At 40.2% G+C, this 20401-nt stretch overlaps 1 protein-coding gene across 1 annotated transcript in view; it reads left to right on the top strand.

The window, feature by feature from the left end:
• The window catches only part of ASPG (asparaginase), a 44618-nt gene extending 24698 nt beyond the window's left edge, over nucleotides 1–19920 (top strand). The window contains exons 10-16 of the mRNA XM_036384551.2: nucleotides 2831–2950; nucleotides 3998–4093; nucleotides 4957–5120; nucleotides 11444–11530; nucleotides 17429–17528; nucleotides 17839–17897; nucleotides 19496–19920. Of these exons, the coding sequence (XP_036240444.1) occupies nucleotides 2831–2950; nucleotides 3998–4093; nucleotides 4957–5120; nucleotides 11444–11530; nucleotides 17429–17528; nucleotides 17839–17892 (621 nt within the window). The 3' untranslated portion in view covers nucleotides 17893–17897; nucleotides 19496–19920. The remainder of the gene's footprint in view (nucleotides 1–2830; nucleotides 2951–3997; nucleotides 4094–4956; nucleotides 5121–11443; nucleotides 11531–17428; nucleotides 17529–17838; nucleotides 17898–19495) is intronic.
• The last annotated feature ends 481 nt before the right edge of the window (nucleotides 19921–20401 follow it).

The raw sequence follows: 20401 nt of genomic DNA on the forward strand, positions 1-20401 counted from the left end.
TATTAGATTTTATTTCTCTAAGAGGAGATACACTTTATAATACATAAAAAGTAGAGGAGTATTCTAGAACCAATTGTAACTCTTTTTAAAATCAGAGTCCCTTTAAAAATGTTCTTACTGTTCATTGGTTGCTTAATCAGGCTTTTTTCCCTGCAGGTTAAATAGCTGTTTATTGTGTTCCCTTAATACAAGGAGCATATAGCTATGAATTAGATAAGGGAGCAGTATTCTGCAGGAATGCATGAATATCTGTGCTTGTATGTAGTGAAATCTTAATCCTGACACTTTGGGAGATGACATCATGATGAGTCACTCTCCAGACTTAACACTGCAGGCACATGTGTATCTCATGATGGTGCTTTATTTTTATTAAAACCATAACAAACCTGATCATTATTTCATGCTCCACATCTTCCAACCAGTAGCAGCACTTGAGACAAACATATTTGGATACCTGTGATGCTAAGTGCAGTGGCTGAAAGTACCACTTGCTGTGCTTAGACACAGTTTCAGTCTCTGAGCTTGCAGTTGTTTGCTAAATCTGAGAAATGGGAGGAGGACCTGTGTGTGTATTTGGTGAGGATGCCCAGAACATGCTCTGTGCAAGGGCATGCCTGGCAGGTGACACAGTGCTGTGAGGTGCAGGGTAGTGGATGTGTTTGTGCATTTGTGATGGAGCTGAGAGGGCCATAACACTCAAAGTATCACCATACAACTTCAGAATGCTTAAAGCAGCCACCCTTCTTAGGGTTTTTTAGCCCAACCTTTTATCCCCCTCATGGTTCATGCAGTGCACCTGTGTGCCCTGTGCTCCCTTTGTGGCTGGTCAGTGCCCCTGGGCACTCCATGGCTAATTGCTGTCAGTGCTGCTCACCTGCTGCTCACAGCTGTGCCCACTGGGGATGAGGCTTGGCCCAGCCGCACTCCCAGTTACCACAAACTGTGTTCCTACACATTTGCACTTCAGAAACCCCAGCTCTTCACTGAGACCCCTTTGGCACACTCATGGACCCTGGAACACACAGACACTAGCTTGGTTTCTTTAAATGTTCACTTTAATCTTCTTGCACAGCAGATTATTTGAACTGGGACAGGAGAAACCTTCCCAGTCTTGCCTGGGTGTGTGAGTTAAAACTTAATTCAAGATCCAGTTTGCTGAAATGAGATAGCTGACTTACTCAGGTGAGGATTTGATGATAAACTGTTTTAGGTACCATGTCACAAGATAATTCTGCATTATCATGTGCTGCCCTTTGGATTGTGCTACACAGTTTTTGTGTGGTGGTGTGCTGGACCTCCTTTATATGGTATGAAAAACAGAAAAACTTTTGCAATTTCTTTGAGTTATGCAGGATTGGTTTCCTCATTTGAATCATTGTGCAGACCCACAAACAATTGCACTGGCACAACCAAGGGAACAACAACATGCTGCATTGCCTGGGCAGGAATGAGTTATAGAGACCAGGAGAAGAAGAAAGCCTGGAAATATGTTGTCTGTGGCAATATCTTCAGCTAAACATATCACCAAACAATAGTCTCCCAAGAGACAGAAGCTCTCCTGAAGCTGGCGTGGTTATTTTGGGATTCTTTTTCAACATGAAGAGCAAGGAATGTGCCCCCAGACACATACAAATGTCTGAAGAGCTGGTAGGACTGAATAAGCACACAGGGTTTTGTACTGGGTGCATTTAGCACAGGTGCCAATTGCTAAGGTTACCTGTGTAAAGCAATGATCTCAACCTGTCAAATTGTAAAAGTGTGCCAAAGCAGTTGGTATCCTCTGAGTTACATGTATATGGGACTCTTCCAGCAGACAGCTATGGTGTTGTCAGCTCTTGGAGGGTTTTTTTTTTTTAATAAAAGGCATGCCTAGACATAAGTAAACCTGGGGCATTCCTCCTGCCAACATCACATCTGTTTCTTGCAAACTTTCACAATCCTGCTTTTTAAAATTCTAATTGAAATAACTATGTGCTTTATAGCTGCATCAGCAACCTTTCCTGAAAGAGTGCCAGTGTGTAAAATGGTCAGAATTGAGGAAACTAGTTGCTTTTTCTTGATGACTGGCTTCTATCTGTGTTCTCCAAGTTTCCCAGAGTCTGTCATTTAGAGTATTTTCATTTCTTTATTGCCCTATTCAAGTACTCTCTACACATGAATTGGCTGACCTTTTTACATTTTGATTTGGGTTTTTTTCCCAGTTATATTGGAGGCACCCATCCTACAAATTGTTACATGGCTGTTTGGATACTGAATGACTGCTACTACTGTAGATTTTCTGCATTCAAAGCTGGATCTATGTCCAAATTGTAACAAAATCAGGGCTAATGGAGCTGTTTGGAAACCCATGGAAATACATGACTGTCTACAGGCAGCACTGGGCTTTGTTTTGAGCTCTATGTACACAGTCTGTGTAGGAGTCCTGAGGTTTGTGAATGCTGGCAGGAGGCAGCAGCATTTCAGAATATTCTGGTCTTAAGCCTCACTCTGCTCATTACTCATTATCTTTGTGTTTTTAAGCAGGCTGCAGCCTACCCCACTAGGGAACTTTTTTCCACATATTCTAAAATTTGGGGTGTTTTGTTATGTGCTTATTTTGGTTTTCTTTGCTTTGGAAGAAAGTTTTGTTTGCCTGTCTCTCTCCCTCCTTTGTCTTTTTAAACGTGCAGTCTGCATGGGACAGTAACTATTTCTTTAATCTTTTGTCTGCATTCAATTAGTTTCCATAATTCCTCCAAACAGTTTTCTAACTTGATTATAAGGTTTTTTTTATTAGACTACCACCATTTTTTTCCTCTGCTAACAAAGGGCTTGATTGCTTGCTTTTCAGATGCTGAGTGAGAATCTAAGAGGAGAAATGACTGTTGTACCCACAGGAGCCAAGATCTCTTTGAGAGATAGCAAGTTTATTCAAGTGATTGCCAAATCTCTAAGTATCAGCAGCAAGGAGGTATATACTTAAATATTTTAGAATTAGTATCATGTAAAGCTGTAAACTGAGTTAAATAAGCCTGGATTAAAGATGAACAGCAAAGCTGAAAGAAAATTGGAATATGGAGTTAGGGAGAAAGGACACAATGACAATTCTATAACTAAAATGTTTTTAATTAAAAACATATTAATGTTTTCCCCCTCTCCTTTGTAGCCCCCTCTTGGGATTACTTTCTTGGCTGGCTGGTTGCAATAACAAGCCTCAGACAGATGCTCTAATTCAGGGTATCAGTGATATGAAGAATTGCTTTATATTTTTGTGGTCAAATGTATTGACAGTTTGGAGCAATCCAAATAATAATGGGTAAAACAGCTTAATTGTAGATGCAGTCATAGAAAGCTGATACTAAGGAAGCATTACACAAGTGTAATTTGTGGTGTGTAGTCCTGCCGAATTAGAAAATATAATATAAATATAAATTAGATAATAAAGTATTGGTTATACAAATACTCACTTTTCTCTTGACTTAGGTTCAGGGAGGATGGGATTTTTAATAACTAATGAATACTGAATGTATTCCTTAGTTCTTCTTTAGTAAGCATGAGAAAAGGGAGAATATTCAGGGGGCCTAGGAGGCTTGTCAGTGTAGGTTTGAAAGTACAGGCTACACAAATATCTGAGGAATAACATTAATAAAATTGATCCAGTCTTGAGGACATGGTCTTTTCCAACTCCCCCAGCACTGTTTCTCCTACTGTACTGATGTGTAGCTATGGCAGTACAGAGATGGCAATTAGTTTGTGCACCTTAAATGGTTTATAAAGATATCAGGTACTTGTAGTGCTGCCAGAGAGGAGTATAAATCTTATGGATGTGCAACTGACAAAATGTAAGATAAACACAAGACTTCTTTCCTTCCAAGAACTAAATGCTACCATTCCTAAATATACGAATAACTAATTTGGAAACTTTACATGAAAGCAAGGGCAGTGTTTTTATGACTTGGGTGTCGATCGCATTAGACGCGAGGCTGCTATTACATGTTTAATTTTATTTGTTTCGCAGGAGTTAGAAGCCGTACGAGATGCATTAATTCCACCTTTGGCTTGTGCTGCAGCTAAACTGGGTGACATAGATGCACTAAGAGCCATAGCAGAAATGGTAATGTAGAATGAACAGCGTGTACAAAACATTAATTTTAAAATAAAACTGTAATTGATGATAGGAAGCCATACTCATGGAAAGTGACAACCTAAGTTGTAGAGTCAAGGTGCTATGACAGTTACAAATGGTTTTTTAGACTTCTTGGTCTTTGCCTTTCAGAACTGGTATGTTCTTGTCCCTCTCTGGTTCTCAGCTGTTTACATTTTCTTTTGAACTGTGAAAATACAGGTAGATTAAAATGCAAGTTCTTATCTGCTAACTTTGGAACATTTTAAAATGATTTGTGCTGCTTTCTTTTCACTTAACTTTCTCTATGCATATTCATAGTATCCACCTTTTGGATGGAAATCTGTCAGGAATAAAAAACAAACTTGAAGATTATATTTAAGCAAAACACAGTGCAGTGCTAATTCAAAATTTCTGTCTCTCCCTGGAGCTCTGACTTGGGTTATACCCAAAGAAAAAACAGGCATTTCCCTGTCATCTCTTTTCTTTTTTCCCCCTCTTTGCCTTGGTTTGCCCTACTATTTAGATTTTGGTAATGGGCCTCAAGAAATGATAAATATATCTTGAAAGTAGGAATTAACTAAGACAAGAACAATTAGCAGTCTACAGGCACAAAACTGCTGTATGGTGTGCTGTAATAAAGAATATATTTCAGTGGAAAACATGCAGGAGGTGGAATAAATATCTTTATTGGCACTAAAACAATGCTGCAAGATAAACTTTATGTTTGACAAGGCTTAACAATTTGGTGGCAGAATTAAAATGTGATGTATACATGCTACTGTATGACGTTTGCAACAGCTTGATGTGCAGCCATTATCTTTTTGGCATGTGAAGGATGTGTCCCTTTGTAGGGTGGAAACCTGAGCTGTGGAGACTACGACGGCCGAACTCCCCTCCACATTGCAGCCTCTGAAGGGCACCTGCCCTTAGTTGAGTATTTGTTGATGTCTGGTGCAACTGTTTATGCCAGAGACAGATATGGATCTACCCCACTGATGAACGCCATCAAGTTCAGGTAACAATTCATGTGCTGCTCCATATAAGGTTTATAAACCTTCTGCCATTTTTGATTTCAACTCCATCCACCCTGTGTTCTGGTCTTGTCTGGTCTCAGCAGTCATGTGTAAATGACAGCAGTTAAAATAACACATATCAGCTTATTTCAAAGGATGTGACTAGCCTAAATGAAAAGATATTTTAAATAACGTGGAATGAAAGCAAACAACTTGGTATGCATGCAGAATTTTAGCATAAGGTAATTATTGCTGTCCTCCTGCCAAGACTTTGTCCGTAATTTCAGGGCTCCACTCTTTATTGTGAAGCTTCCTTATAAAACAGAGCCAAACTGATCACTCCTTTTGATTGTCAGAAGTGAGAGTGCAGAACCATGGGCTGTCTGTTCTCTTTCTGCCCTTCCCTTTCTCATCAAGACCAGACTGTTTCAGTTGGCACAAAATATACCGGTAGGTTGACATGTTTTAATCTTCTCCTTCCACCAGTGCTTTCCTGAGTCTCTTGCTGGATGACTGGTTTTTTGATTTTCCCCTTCCACCCACTCATAATTATATGGGATGGTTGCATGGCTCTGCCTGCTTTGTGGATTTCCTCTTCCTGCTGTTACGAATGTCAGCAGTTCTTGAATGGTAGTCATGGACTTGCTCTTTACTGGTCTCTTCCATGTAGTATAGTCCTAAGGAATGGCCATATCACAGAATATAAAAGTTATCAGTAATCAGAAGTTAATTTTCTAAGATTTAGTTTGTATTGCCTGGGGATTCATAGAGCCATTGGTCTTCCAGCATGTTAGAAGCTGCACACCATAATCTCTCCTTGTCTTTGATCCACTTTCAGCTCCTTATCTCACATTCAGTCTGTATCATGGCAGGAGAAGAGTCAATTTTTCTGTAAAAGAGCTCAGATGGATTGAATTTTCATGGTCTTTCTGGGTGAATGTCGCCAGATATTCCTACAGCTTTCTAATGTTGACAGGTTCACCTGGTCTGTCAAGCTGCACTTAGCTCCCTGGGAGGTCTGACAGTCCTGGATTACCATGGGCTGCAGGAATAACTTGAAGGCTTCCTCTGTTTCCAAGAGCAGCTGCAGAAGCTCAGCAGCTCTCTGGCTGTGAGCTGGAGTGCGGCGTGGCCGCGCTGTGCTATTGCCATTCCTCCTGCATGGTCCCAAACTGCTTTGTGCCTGCTGCTTTTCCTCATGAATATATAAGCTCTGCAGTCTTAAAGCAAAAACAAGCCCAACAGCAAATCAAACAAATAACCTTGGAGTTGAATAGAGGTGGCTCTGGTCCAATGTGAGAAAATGCTAAAGCATTAGATACTATTAGATGTTCCTGCAAATCAGGCACCTACTTTTTTTACCGCACCCATCTACCGCCTGAGGAATTTCACATGAGCTTGTTGTTTGGATTCCTTAGAATTGCCACTCCTATATTAGACTCCTACTATGACTCTTAAGCTCTTTAAAACTGCACACCCATTTTGATGCAGGGAATTGTAAAAGGAAACTGCACCATAACTGTTTTCAGTTTCTCTTTTTGTTTCTACTGTTGGAATGAGAGGAAGAGTTGACTTAGAACTAATCTCATAAATGTGTATTTATGATCTGCTGTGTGCTCACACTGCATTTCACACTGGTAAGCATATAAAGGAGAATGCTAAAGAGCAGACAGCTGTATATGTGTGTAATTAGATACCCACTAAAAAGATTTCTGCTACAGAAGTATTTAAATTCTATTTATTAAACACTTGCAAGCTGAAAGGGAAGAGATTATCCTGATAGAAAGTGGCAGAGAGGGAAGGGGGGGGGAAACTGATGATAATGAGTAGTCACTGCTTTAAACTGTTTAATATTGTAACTTTCTCAATTTTACTGAACATTGCATCAGCTTAATCCCATTTTCTGAGAATTTATATGTGTTTAATTGGCATTTAACTGCAATACAGTATCCACTCATCTTAAAAATAGCTTTCTTCCAGTCTTTTATGTAACATTTCTCAGTGGCTTGCCTTTTAACCAGCATGCAAACCTGTATAATGATGACTGATTTCTCTCTTCCATTTATTAATTTGTAAAGATGACCAGGAGTTATGTCTCTTCTTAAAAGCTTCTTAACATAGCACTGTCAGCTGATAGACCAGTGACTTGATATATGTCAATGATAGTCTCTTACATTTTTTGACTTTAAGTGACTCTTTCTTTGTTTCTTTCTAAATAAGAAATAAACTACTGCATTTCCGCTTTTCCACTTGTAACTCTGCAATTTGCCTGTAGTCTCACTCACTTTATGCATGAGGCTAAACAGACCACTGTTAATCTAGGCCAGTTGCTTGACATATCAAAATAAGTAGCATTCCTTTAATTTCTTACAGCACCCTCGAGGGATAATTAATTTTCAAAACAATAGAATAATATTTTTTTAATAACAGAAACTCTCTCAGCAGGAAAATGTCTTGAATAAAAATTGTGTATATTTTAAGTAGTAAAAGTGCTTCCATTTACTTGTAGAGCAGTGGTAAAAGGTTGAAAATGGGGAGTTGCTCATATAGTGCTGTGAGAACATCAGATTAGAGGTAGTAAAATTACCTCCCACGTAAATATGAATTTAAATACTTGATATTTTGAAAGGTTACATTTACATTAATTCAGGAAATCTAAGGCAGAGAGAAAATCTACCTACCATTGACTCCAAGAAGCACACTGCAGCCTGTCCTTACTGTGTTTGAGCACAAAATTCCCACTGATACCGTGCAGAAAACCAAATAAGTGAAACTAAGCTGATCCTGCCATAACCATTCTGGTTGCTAGGGGAGCAAGCATGAAAAAGAATGAAGCCAGTCAAGTTTGGATATACATTACACCTGCATTTCTTTAACGAGAGTTGGTGGAAGGTGTGCAGCCTAAGGCCCCAGTCCTGCAAACTCTTACATGTGTGTTAATTTCACATGTATGATTCATCCCTTTTGAAGTCAATTCACTTTTAATAAGTGTCTGCCAGGTGAGGGCCTGGGATGACAGGTACTGTACAGAACCTGGATTCCTGTGAATCCAGAGCCCTCAAGAACTGGTAAGAGTGTGGATGTCTTTACCTGGAACTCAAACTTTGCTCATAGTGCTGAATGTTGAAGACTGCACGAAATCAGATGGTCTGCTACAAATATATTAAACATAGTAGTATACACTTGAGTTTTAATGTCCAGTGTCATCAACAATGGAACCTAGCAGGTAGGAGACACTAGAAACACCTTTTGCCTTTTTGTTTTTTCCTTCAGACAGGGAGGTATAACTGATACTACTAAAGAGCTGTCTCAAGTAACATATGCAGAATAATGTTGTTCCTACAGCCTGTGTCTGACCAAGAGCCATGGTTTGGTGACAGAACACAGTAAGAAAAGGGAGGGTCACGAACAGCTCACAGGTGACAATGTTAAGCATTTGGTTTTTGTTAAGCATTATCAGGTGGGGCTAAAATGAGCACGGAGCTGTGCAAGCCAGGGCTGACATGGGGAGGTTGCCATCCCTCTGCACCTTGAGCTTTGACTGTCCAGCAGTTCTGTTCTTGGTTTTGTGCTGTCATCTCAGAACAGGAATTGCATTTGATCTGTTCCCAAGAAGTTCATGGCTCATGACATCACCTGAACTTCAGATCAGCTCAACTGTGACCCTTGTGAGGCTTTTGTAAAGCCACAGGAGAGCAGCACTTAAGGAAACAATTTCTAAAGACAAATACCTCTCCTGTGCCTAAGACATAACAGTGTCAGAAAATTCACAGCCAGCCTCTTGAGATATGAGCAGTGCCCTAGTGGTGGGTACAAGGCAGCAGAAGTGGTGCTCAGGAGAGGCTGAGGTTTGTTCAGAATGTCGATGGCGCTCGGGTGCAGGCAGGAACACGCTGCAGGGCCTTGCCTCCCACATAGTTTCCATGCTGAGTGGTGGGAATGTCACAGGTGGTCTGTTTGCTTTCTTGGACTTCACAGCCACACTTCTAAATCTGACACTTTTAAACTTTGCATTACTATTTGTCCCTAGTCCTCCTCTCCCTTGCCCTGTCTTTAACAAGCAGTAGTGCACAGCACTTCTTCCCGTTTTTCCAAGAAATGTGACTTTGAATGATTCATCAGGACATTGTACTTCTGTTTAGAAATGCGTTATGGTAAACACTTATTTAAACATTTATTGTAAACACTATCAGTTACAATGCTTACAAACTTAATTTATTTCAAACTACTTTTATTTTTTCCTTGTTTAAATCTACTGTTTAAATTAAATGAGTGGGGTAAATGATCCCAAATCTGTCTGTACCAGGTATTTACAGAGTCCCACTCAGAGCAGGAATGGCTGTGGGTGTGTAAGGGCTTTCTGGAGAGATTCTTTCTACCAGTAAGGAGTAAATAGTTACAACAGGAAGAGAAAATCTGTCTTTTTGCTGGTATCTAGAGATACAGACCTCATAGGTGGAGCACATTGAGGGAACATACCACACATTACATGCTTTGCAGCCTTTTATCTTTTAGTGCTGTCCCATAGCAAAGCTTTTGTTTTAAAAAATGCTCATTTCATGCTGAGATTTCCTGTATAAGGTGGGAAATGAAGAACACTCCAGGGCAGTCCTTGGAGAGTAAACAGACACTCCCCATGTTCTGTTCAGTACCCAATGAGAGCCTGAGTGAACAGACATGTTCTGCTTTAATCTATTTCAGGTCAAATTTCATTTCAGCTAATTACTGCTTGGATTAAGACTAAAAACTAAAATATTCATCCATGTAGAATTCACGCCTTACCATGGATGGAGGAGTAGGAGAGGATGCCATTGTTTGCTGGCTCAAGGAGATGCTTGTGGATGACGAGCTATGTCGTCAGGGACCCACCTGAGAAAATATTTTAGATAACTGAACAAACTTGAGGTGTGTGCTGTCCCAGCAATGCTTTGCTATGAAGCAAAGGAAGAATTTTTTTTTTGGCTATCAATTGGAACAAAGTACAATTACAAAAAAATAAAATCTGTCTCCTAGGGTCAATAAGCTGTGTTTGGAAAGGTGAGATGATTCCTATAGCACATGTACAGTTCTTTGGTTAGTTTGGAAGCTAAAGCTCTTATATGGAACATATAAGCTTACATAGGCTTCATATGGATGACTGTAAAGTAACTTCTGATTGAAGATGGAGTTTCCTAAAAACAGGCAGAGGGATTAGAAAGTAGTCCAATTCAAAAATGGAAAGACGCATGGCTGCCACCAAGTGCTTAAGCAGAAAGTGCATGTGAGCTCATTTTGTAATTTTTAATTACTACAGATGATATTTCAGGTTATTGGTTGGAAAAACTCATATATTTCCTATTAAATGATAAACCTACCTCTTTATTTTGAAGTATTATATTATAGCAATTTACTTAAAATAGGAACTGTGAAACTATTCCTGATCTACTGGGTCATCATGCTCTTTCTGGAGGAAAAAAAACTGTGTTTTGATTTGTAAACTAGATCAGTTGTTTAACACAGGAGCATTCTGTCATCTCCTTTTCAAACCTAGTTCTAAACCTTCCACTAGGTTAGTTATGAAAAATGTATTTTGCAGATATTTTACTTGTCATGTTATTTTTGATCCACAATAGTACCTTTAGAGAGGAGCCTTTCCACAGAGTTTCTTAAGCATCTGACTAAGGTGTAGGTGTTGGCTGGCAGTGCCATTTGTCCCTTTATCTCAAAGGAAAGGACAAGGAAGACCTCCTAAAATCTCCAGGTAGCAATCAATAATAAAGGTATTGGGAGGAGGAAGTTAGGAAAAGATCTGCTTTTTACAGAGGTTCATAAGAATACTTACCATCATTCTGAAGCCCTAAAAATCTGATTTGCTTCTCCATTAACATAAAGATTCATTGCTTGTCTGCAAGACACAATGTTTTATTTAAGACTGATATATATGGGCACTGTATTCTTTAAAATACAGGAATGATGCTATGTAATAAATATTCTGCCTATTTGCATGTATTTCAATTACTAATATTTCTACTGTTAAATTAAACTAGCACTAAGGTTAAGACACTAAGAACTCTTGGAAGAGAAGGGTATGCATCCCTTTCCTTTTCAGAGCTGAACTTAACACTTCCTTGAGCTTAGTGTGTGAATGAGTTTTTGAGAGGGGGGGAAGCTCTGTCTACTACATCTGTCACCTTGGAAAAGATTCATTGATTCTGTGATTGTGGAATAGAGAATGTGAGAACTTGCCCTGACTGTGTGTGTATATGACAATGTTGGATTCAGGGAGGAAATGTCACTTTCAAGGTTAAGTCACTCAGTTTCTCATTTTTTTCTATTCCTCATAAAGGCACATACCAGTGATTAACTTGTTACGAGAAACAGGAGCACACCTTTCAAGCCATGACTTGGAGGACATTGGAACAATACTCTGCAGGTAAATGTGATCTGGTAATTGAGGTGGCCCTAAAATGAGTGTGGAGAGGGATGGCGTTTCAGAGGAGACTCAAAAATGGAGCACTTTCAATAAACAGTTGGGTCCCTGGCACATGAGGGAGTTCTTTCTGTGATAGATGAATAATAAGGCAGCAAGTGAAGTGATGAAATTAAGAATCAACTCTGTTTCAAAGCACCAATAACTCAAGAGAGTTCCAAAGGAGAGAGGATGGTGGGGATGAGTGAGCTGGAAGCAAATAAATACCCCATTTCCCCCCAAAGTCTCTTATGGAGGAAAGGTGAAAAAAGCTGTTCAAGGTGGGATTTTCTAACACCTCTCTTTAAAAATAAAGCTGCACAAATCATTTTTATCACCATTTTTATTGTCTTAAAGTCCACTTTTCACTTACTTTGGAATGGCTTCTATTCTAATTAGTAGGTAGTATTGTTCTTAAAAATAACCAAATCAAAGAGACAAATAGGTTTAACCCCAAAACTTGTGAACTGCTGCTCACCATCTCTATAATTAATTTTAAGAGGATAAAATTCTCTTAGAGCTGGCTTTCCATACAGTTACTTTCAATATATAGCAATGTGGGTGTGTGTTATAAAAAGAAATAGCTGTTAGATTCCATTTTTTCAAGTACTGGTCCTGAATTACAAATTACTCTGAAAATTGTGAGAAGGTTCCATGTATTTTCAAAAATTACTTGTAATTTTTACTTAATTTCCTCTTCTCTCTTCTTTTGAAAAACAAAAAAAAAACCCCTGAGCACTGGCCTCTATATGAGGACTTGGCAGGAAATCATGATACTTGCAGGGACCAGTCAGTGCTGTAATAATGTCCACCAAACAAGGTCAAGGTGAAGCTTATGTGTGTTCTGTGTGGAGACTGGACTCTGTCCTTGGAGTAATTGTGGAATTAAGGAACACTGTCTGGAGTGTTTCCATTGTCATAACATGCTCAGAGGAGACTGGCTAATAAGACTTTTACCATAGAGTCAAAATATGCAATTCACAGGGCACTGCAAGTAACAGGACAGAATTAAACCCTTGGTTTGGGCAGTTTGCCTCTGCCAAAAGGTTTAGGGAGTGACATTCCTCTGCAAATAAACTGGCCTCTTTCTGGTGGCACGTGCAGAACCAGTTTGGCTAGCTGACCTGGCAGTAATATGTCCAAAACAAACAAAAAAATACAAACCAAGAAGAGGAAAAGAGTTCTTCACACAAAATAACAAAATGGGGTTCTCATGCAGTTTGTTACAGCTTTTTAGGGATCATTGTGCACCTGGATGTGTATGGCCTGTACCAGTAGCAGAACCAGGCAGTGGTCAGACAGTGCTGCAGAGTGGCTGCTCATGCCCTGCTCCTGCAGAGCTGAAGCTCTTCATTTGCTCTGCTGTTTAGAGGGTCTGGCATACTCATTTCTAACATGGACTTTTTCCACAGTGTTACTCAGCTGCCTGTAAGTTACTAAATCTGAGGTGCTGGTGTTTGTCTCTGATATTTCCAGTGTCCTCAGATGACCTTAGTGATAGGCTCATTTTTCCAGCATGCTCTGGCTCACTTCTCTGTCCTCTCTCTTGTTTAAGCCCCTCTTTGCAGGCACTGGCACCTTCATGGCACAGCTTGAACATGGCCACATGGCCAGCTGTTTATAGAACCAGCTGTTTATAACATCTCCCTTCTGTCTAATTTGAACTATTTTCCCATGTTTCTTCTACCTTGTAATGTGCCTTAAGCTGCAATTTCTACAAGTCTGAGTTGGTCACCAAGGCAATATGTCAAGTTCTTGGGGTTTAGAAGGATAAAGCTGCTTGCTTTCTGATAAGCTCAGTGTTTTTGCACTTAGATAACTAAGCTTTTTCCCCCATGCAGTTCTCTCTAAATTAAACTATAAGCATGTTTTCCCTCTGCTCCTACCAATCCTCAAACAGACTGTTGTGAAAGACCATGAATAGTCTCCTCAGCCTCCTTCTGTTTAGACTCATGATTTTAGAATAGAATAGAATAGAATAGAATAGAATAGAATAGAATAGAATAGAATAGAATAGAATAGTTCACTTGAAAGGTTATGGAGATAAAATGAAAATAAATGTGTTCCTTTGGCACTGGTGATGTTTGAGAGGGAAAGGAGTACCAGCCAAAACTGAGGGTTGAGAGTATCAGTGGGAACTCTTGTGTAGGAAGTGGAGATGCACATAGTTATTTAATCTTTCATGCTTTCATTTGCTGGTGTCTTTTTTAAAGTGAGAGGTGTTAGTCTGATTTTAAAATCACTTTGTTGATGTTTGGTATCTGGTTCAAGGCTTTGTTTGGAAATGAAATCTCAGTGTTAGTAATCTGTTAAAAATGTCAGAATATCTTCTCATATTGCAGTAGTATTGTCATCTGTCTGAAAAACCAAACCATGATGAGATAAATTGGGACACTCTTATTCTGAAAGCTTCTGGACTTCTGGAGTTGGTAAACAGTTGATGTGTGTTTATTTTTTAAAGGGAAAAAAGCTTGTGTAGAATTAAGGTACTTCAAGTCTGTACTTCACAAAATTAAACAGGGGCACAAAGCCAAACCAGCTTTCTCATATTCTTAGATTTCATAAAATGATATGTTATATTATGATATATACAAAGACACAGCCTTTCAAAATCACCACCTTTCAGAATAAGATGCCTCTTCAATTGAACATAAAGAGGGGGTAAGGCTGGGGAAGGAAGGGTAAATATCCCTCTGCAGGAATAAGGACCAAGCTTCTACTGCTTGTTGTCTTTCAAAGAAGTCTGTCTGAGCTGAGATGTGGAGACACAAGCTAAGAACAGCACTCCCAAATCTGTTCAGGACAGAGCAATCCATGCCTTGTGCTGGACTTTGTTTTTTTTTTCCTTTGGATCTTCATCTTAAAAAATAAGAAGAAGAAAAATTTTTTTTCTCTTCTCTCAGGGTATTGACACACCTGAAAAAAAGAAAGCCTGTCCTGATTACTTTATATAGTCATGGATAAATGAAAATTGCTGATAAAGCACAGCTTTGTGTCCCAGGAAAAGATGAAATCCTAGCTCATGAAGAGGCAGGAAGGAACCCCAAGGTGTCATTTCACTGTACTTTTTAATTCCCAAATCTACAACTGTGTTGGCCCTTGTCCTTATAAACCCTCTGAGCCCTGACAAGCTTTGCTCCTGGTCTCCTGGCAGTAACAGAGCACCCCTTAAATTGCAGCTTGATGTTGGTGTGATTGTAGGCACAGACAGCACTGTCACTGTTCTTGATCTTAGCTCTGTCATCATCATGGCTACATAAGCCCTGCTGAAACTGTGAACTGGATACATAATCATTTTTCTGAATGCAAGAGTACTGATAGGCAGGATGCCTGGGATTATCAGCTGTCAAAGGTATCAGAGTTTAGTAAACTGTGGTAGATAGTTCTTTATCAACAAAGCAGGTTTTAAACATCATGGGAAGTGTATATTGAAGATATCTTTGTTCCATTTCATTATATAACAGTGATGGACTTGCTGCTTGGAGGTTGCACTTGTAGTTGGAATTGCTGGCATAAATATCTGTGAGATAAATACAGAATCAGGGTTCATGTAGTGTAAATTGAGAAGTCCTCTGTATATATTTTAACACTTACTGTCTATAAAGGAAATCCAGATGTCTATGGCTTGACTATGGAAATCTAGATTTGGAAAAAATGTTTTGTGGTGCTCATGATGCTGATCAATCTACTAAATAGTAGGTATCTTGTGATTAGACTGGTATCTACATTTTCTCACAAGCTACATCACCTTTTGTTCTCTGGTCAGAGTCCCCATAGAATAAGGTTCTCACTTGATCAGTAAATGGCTGCTGCAAAATTGAAGATACTTCTGTGTGTTTGGATTGCTCTAATGTCACAAAAGGAGACCACAGTTTTGCCCTCTGCAGGGAGGGTTAAATTGCTCTTTCTGAATGGTGCTGTTAATAGGCAGTTAATTTTCGAGTTAGCACAGCTGTCCTTGTTTGTTGCTTACAGAGATGTAGCTGAGGTGCCCTGGGTGTGGGGGTTGGTAATAATTCTGAAAGTCTTTGACCAAAGTGGTTTCCACTTCACACATGGCTGAATGATGTGATTCTGTTTGGCAAATACAGTGTGCTGTCCTGTCCAGTGTTGGTGATGCTCATAACTCTCTAGGTAGGCTTTTTGTTTCTTCCTTTAACCTGTGACCTTACACTGTTAACAGCAAGAGACTAGGCTTTGTAAATAAAGATAATTCATGTGTTCCACAAGTGGCTGCTAAGCAATTTCTTTGCTTTACTAATGCTTACACTTTTTCTTTACTAATGCCTACCTCTTTCCTGCAGTTTCCTTACCAACCTCCCACTGAGCTTCCTGTTGGACCTCCTTTGCTTTCCTCTGTTTCCTTATTGCTTCTGAGGGGCCTTTTCTTTTGTGATGGCAGTTTTCATTAATGATTTATTGATCCTTTCCTTCATGATGCCAGACTGAAGCACTGTTAAACCTCTTAGTACCCCACTACCACTTCCCTGTCCCCCAAAGGCCTCAGCTGTGGGTCATCTGGGGCTTGCATGGAGGAACACAGAGACCATTTGCTTTCCCTTTTCATGCCCAGCCTCTGGGACTGCTGCAATTAGAGGTGTCCACTCCCCTGAAAACATATTTTCAGGTACTTAAGTGATTTAATCAACAACAGAAGGGATTTCAACCTAGCAGGGAAGTGAAGGTTGCAGCCCTGCTTTCATGGTTTCTTCCATGACTGCCCCTTGCATCTTGAACCTTCTCCATCCCTCACCAGGTCTGCCTGGCTTGGCCATCACCCCCAGGAGTTCATCACCATCTCCATCCCTGCTGCCAGCACAGTGCTTGTCACCACAGCAAGCTCTGGTTAAGGCAGAAAACTCTGAACTTAATAATGTTGGGGAGGCTTCCCCTCTTTTAATGAGATTCAACCACACTTGATGATTATCAGCAGGGTTCTGCTGAAACAATCTGCAAGCTCATGGGCAAGCTTAGGTCTGAAGCCTCCGAGATGCTGATATCCTGAAAAGACTGAAGGTCATACTCCCAGCCTTCCCCTCAGTTCAGCCTGTCTTCAAGCTTGGTACAGACTGACATGATTTTGCATATGCTCTTAACCCTTTTACCAAAATGAGAGTTAAAAATCAACTTTAAGTATTGTGGATGCGACTGCCAGCAGGTGTGCAAAGAAATAACTTGGTGTGCATTCCTCTGAAAACTTTAACTAATTTATTTGTATAGGTTTCATTCTGATCCTTTCTATTGCTTGTTACATGTGGCACGCAGAGGTAATCTTTGAAAATATTTTTTTTCTTTTTTCTATTTGCTGCCCGTTTAAATTCTACAAATTGTTTTGTGAAACTCAAATATAGCTGTGCTATTGTCCAAATAATATCACATAAATGAACTTAATGTCTAACTACCAATAGCAAGCACAGTTATGCAAACTCGTGAAGGGGGTTTCTCAGGGGTTTTAAATAAGTCCTGTGGATTGCTGGCACATCTGCTTGTGCTCTCACTCAGCTGCATCTTGATTTAGCCATTGCCCTCTCCCCAACTCATTTCATGAGATAAATATTGTGTTGTGAAATATGAAACTGCGTGACTTTTTTTTCCCCTTTGGTCATAGTCACACCCACAATGTGAAACTAGCCTGTTGTAAGTACTTATAGCACAGCCCTAATAATTTAAGGAACTGATTCATCAAGCTGTGTTGCTTGCTCAGCTATTCAAAGCTGTTGTAATATTGTTCCTTACCTCTCTACCCTGGCAACTATGTTGAGCCTGGTTCAGCCTTCACCTGCTGAGCTCATTGACAGGACCCAGGAGCTCACTGAAATTAACTGAAAGATTTAGAACCACTATTAATTATTCTTTTTCCAGCCTTACAGCTAAAGGTGATTTGGATGGGCTGTATGCCTGGTACCTGGCTGGTGCAGACCTGGAGCAAACTGGTTATGATGGCAGGAATCCCCTACAAGTAGTAAGTGTCCATACAACTGTGCTCCCTTGGTGTGCTTGCTGAGTAATAACACATGCTCTTGGATAATATTTATTTGGGAAAAATATATGTTGGACTATAAATCAGATTAGAATTTGTTACAAACTCAAATCTGGCGCTATTGTGAAGTAGGAAATAGTTGGAGCAAGAATTTTCTCATCTATGTTGGAGGAATTAAAATTTAAATTGGATTTTAATGATTTGGTGGTAATGTAGTCTTAATTCCCACAAGTGAGTATTTTCATGTCCTGGTGCACAGGATGACAGGATTTATTCATGTTTCTACTTACAGGCAGAGGCTACAGGACAGAAGGAGGTTCTTGACTTCCTTAGACAAAAGCAATAACAAAGGTAAGATTTTGTTCTCAGGTGCTGGAGTACTGAAATGTATCATCAGCACAAACATGAAGAGGGATCTTGTATTTAAGCCCTAGTACACCCTGGGACATCTGGGTTCATCTGCTGTCTCTGTCTTGGTTCCTGATGTGACTCTGACTACTTAAATCCTTCTTTGTAGAGTGGGGCTAATGTTTATTATTCTTTCTGCCTGAACCTGGAAATGCTTTTTTGTGCATTCCACAGTGTAGTTCTGAACTTGGCTGGGAATGTAAAAGCTACTAAAATAAAACCACTGAAAGCAACAATGTGATGTTTCATCAGCCTGTTGCAATAAAAAGCTCCTCTGTCTTGTCTGCTTTGGAGAGGAAATGCCTTTTATCGGGCACGTTGGCCAGGCCTGGCTCTCAGGGTGCTGTGTCCCAGCACAGGAGTGTTCCCTTCCCCAGGACAGCTGCACAGCCACCACAGGCATTCAGGAGGGGCCACTGTGCCACCTGCAGTACCTCCACCTGCCCTCTCCTCCTGGCTTTCAGTGGAGCACCCTAAACTGGACAATCTCCTGGTGTGACATCATCAACCATATGGGAAATTCACCTTTGTCACAGAGCAGAGTTAGCTGTACTCCACAGGAGGCTGCAGACAGCTCTGTCACAGAGAGCTGGGCCCAGGGCTGCTCCTGCTCTGGGCCCAGCACAGGGCAGTGCCACAGCCTCCCTCTTCCTCAGGCCAGGGGGCAGCTGCCTGGTGGTGCCTGGCATGAATCCCTTCTGTGCTGCCATCATCCACAGCATGTGTCCCTGGCCCTGGGTGCGTGTGCCTCGTGTTCAGAGCATCAGATCTGGCAAGTCCCTCTAAAGGGAACTTGTTGGGGCATTTGACCTTCTCCAGTGCTGTGCTGTTACTGGAAACATTTAAAACACTCGCCTTTCATTTCTCAGAGCTGCTTTCTGATGCAATACATTGTTGATTTAGATATCTCCAATATATTGGCAAGTCTAATCCAAATTTAAATACTGGGAGGAGATGATCTCCTTTATTTATTAAAATTAGCACAAAATGTAGTTAAAGGTTTTGCTGCATCAGTGGTTATCTGACCACTTGTGTGTCCCATTTGAGAGATGTTAGAAGGGACTGCAACTGGAATTTTTTATTTTCTCTATACTGGTATAAATTATTGAAGGACATAATCAGGCAGATTTCTTTTTGCTTTGCCATTAAAGTTTTGGGATTTTCTTTGGTTTTACCTGATATAGGAGGATTAGATACAATCACAATCTTGAGCATTTAAATGGAAGTTTTCCAGCAGTCAGGATGGCAATGCTAAAATATCTTTAGAATGTGAGTTATGCTACAAAGGGATTTCCATTTTCATTGAAATAGGTCTGCAAAAATCACTTTTCTTTTGCAAGTGAGGATTGAATGTGTTAAATCCTCAACTCCTCATGGATCATCTCATAATTCCTTTGGACTGAACCACCAGCAGTGTAGGCGGTCTGAAGGAAGTCTTCAGCACTGCATGAGAACTGGCTTGGCAGGCTACAAGGGGCATCTGTTCTCAGGAAGGCTTTGGATACTGCCTGGGTCTAAACATCCATTCCCTCTTTCTCCAGGGCTGTAGAAGATGGTCACTCCTCATCAGGAATACCAGCTTGAAGCATTAATGATGTTAAGCCATTATGGGAGGAAGAGAGGAAAGAAACAATGGTGGTGCTGCTTGGGGCATACAGGACAGCTACAGCTCAGCTTTAAAGATTCTTTATTTAGGAACGCACTGATTGTCTGAAAATCATTTGCTGCCTTTATTTTTTAATCACTTTTCTGGAAATAAATTCTTTTAAGTGAGTGAGGCTGGAATGCGTGGCTGTTCCTGCTACAAGTTCGGATTTTAAAGAGGCCTTTTGAATGTTCTTACATTAAACCACTGAGGACAGTATTGCAGGCATAGCAAATGGAAATGCTGTGGTGAATTCATACCAGGCAAAAACAGTGGATTGTGCATTTCTGGGTTTCAGCTAATAAAATCTCTGAGGAACAATGTTGATTTCACTTTGTCTGTTTTTTTGCAATGACTTTTATCACTCCAGCTGCAATTACAGCAATTGTGAGTGTCAGTGCAAACAATTGAATCAGTCATGGGCATCTGCCTGCAGTTGTGTACTAATCTTCACCAATGTGTCACTGTAAACCCTCACTTGAAATGAGTAGGAGGCAGATGCCATAAAGCATGTTTGTGGGACTGCCTGAGTGAATTGATTGTTTTGTTTCTAATAGCATCTTTCCCACATCCTGACCGGAATATAATCAAGATTGCTACATGCTGGACACATAATTCTTTGGACTGTAAATGGGATCTCACTGTTAACAGACCCCAAATTTAAAGTCCCAGCTCTTGCAGACTAAATAAAGAAGGCGATATGTATGTTTACAGCTGTGTCTGCCCTAGAATATGTAAACAGGGAATACTTCAGGCAAATGCATATATTGGAGATGGCAACTTTTAATTTCACCTACAGCTT

This window comes from Molothrus ater, chromosome 6 (genome assembly GCF_012460135.2).
Source record: "Molothrus ater isolate BHLD 08-10-18 breed brown headed cowbird chromosome 6, BPBGC_Mater_1.1, whole genome shotgun sequence".
NCBI lineage: Eukaryota > Metazoa > Chordata > Aves > Passeriformes > Icteridae > Molothrus > Molothrus ater.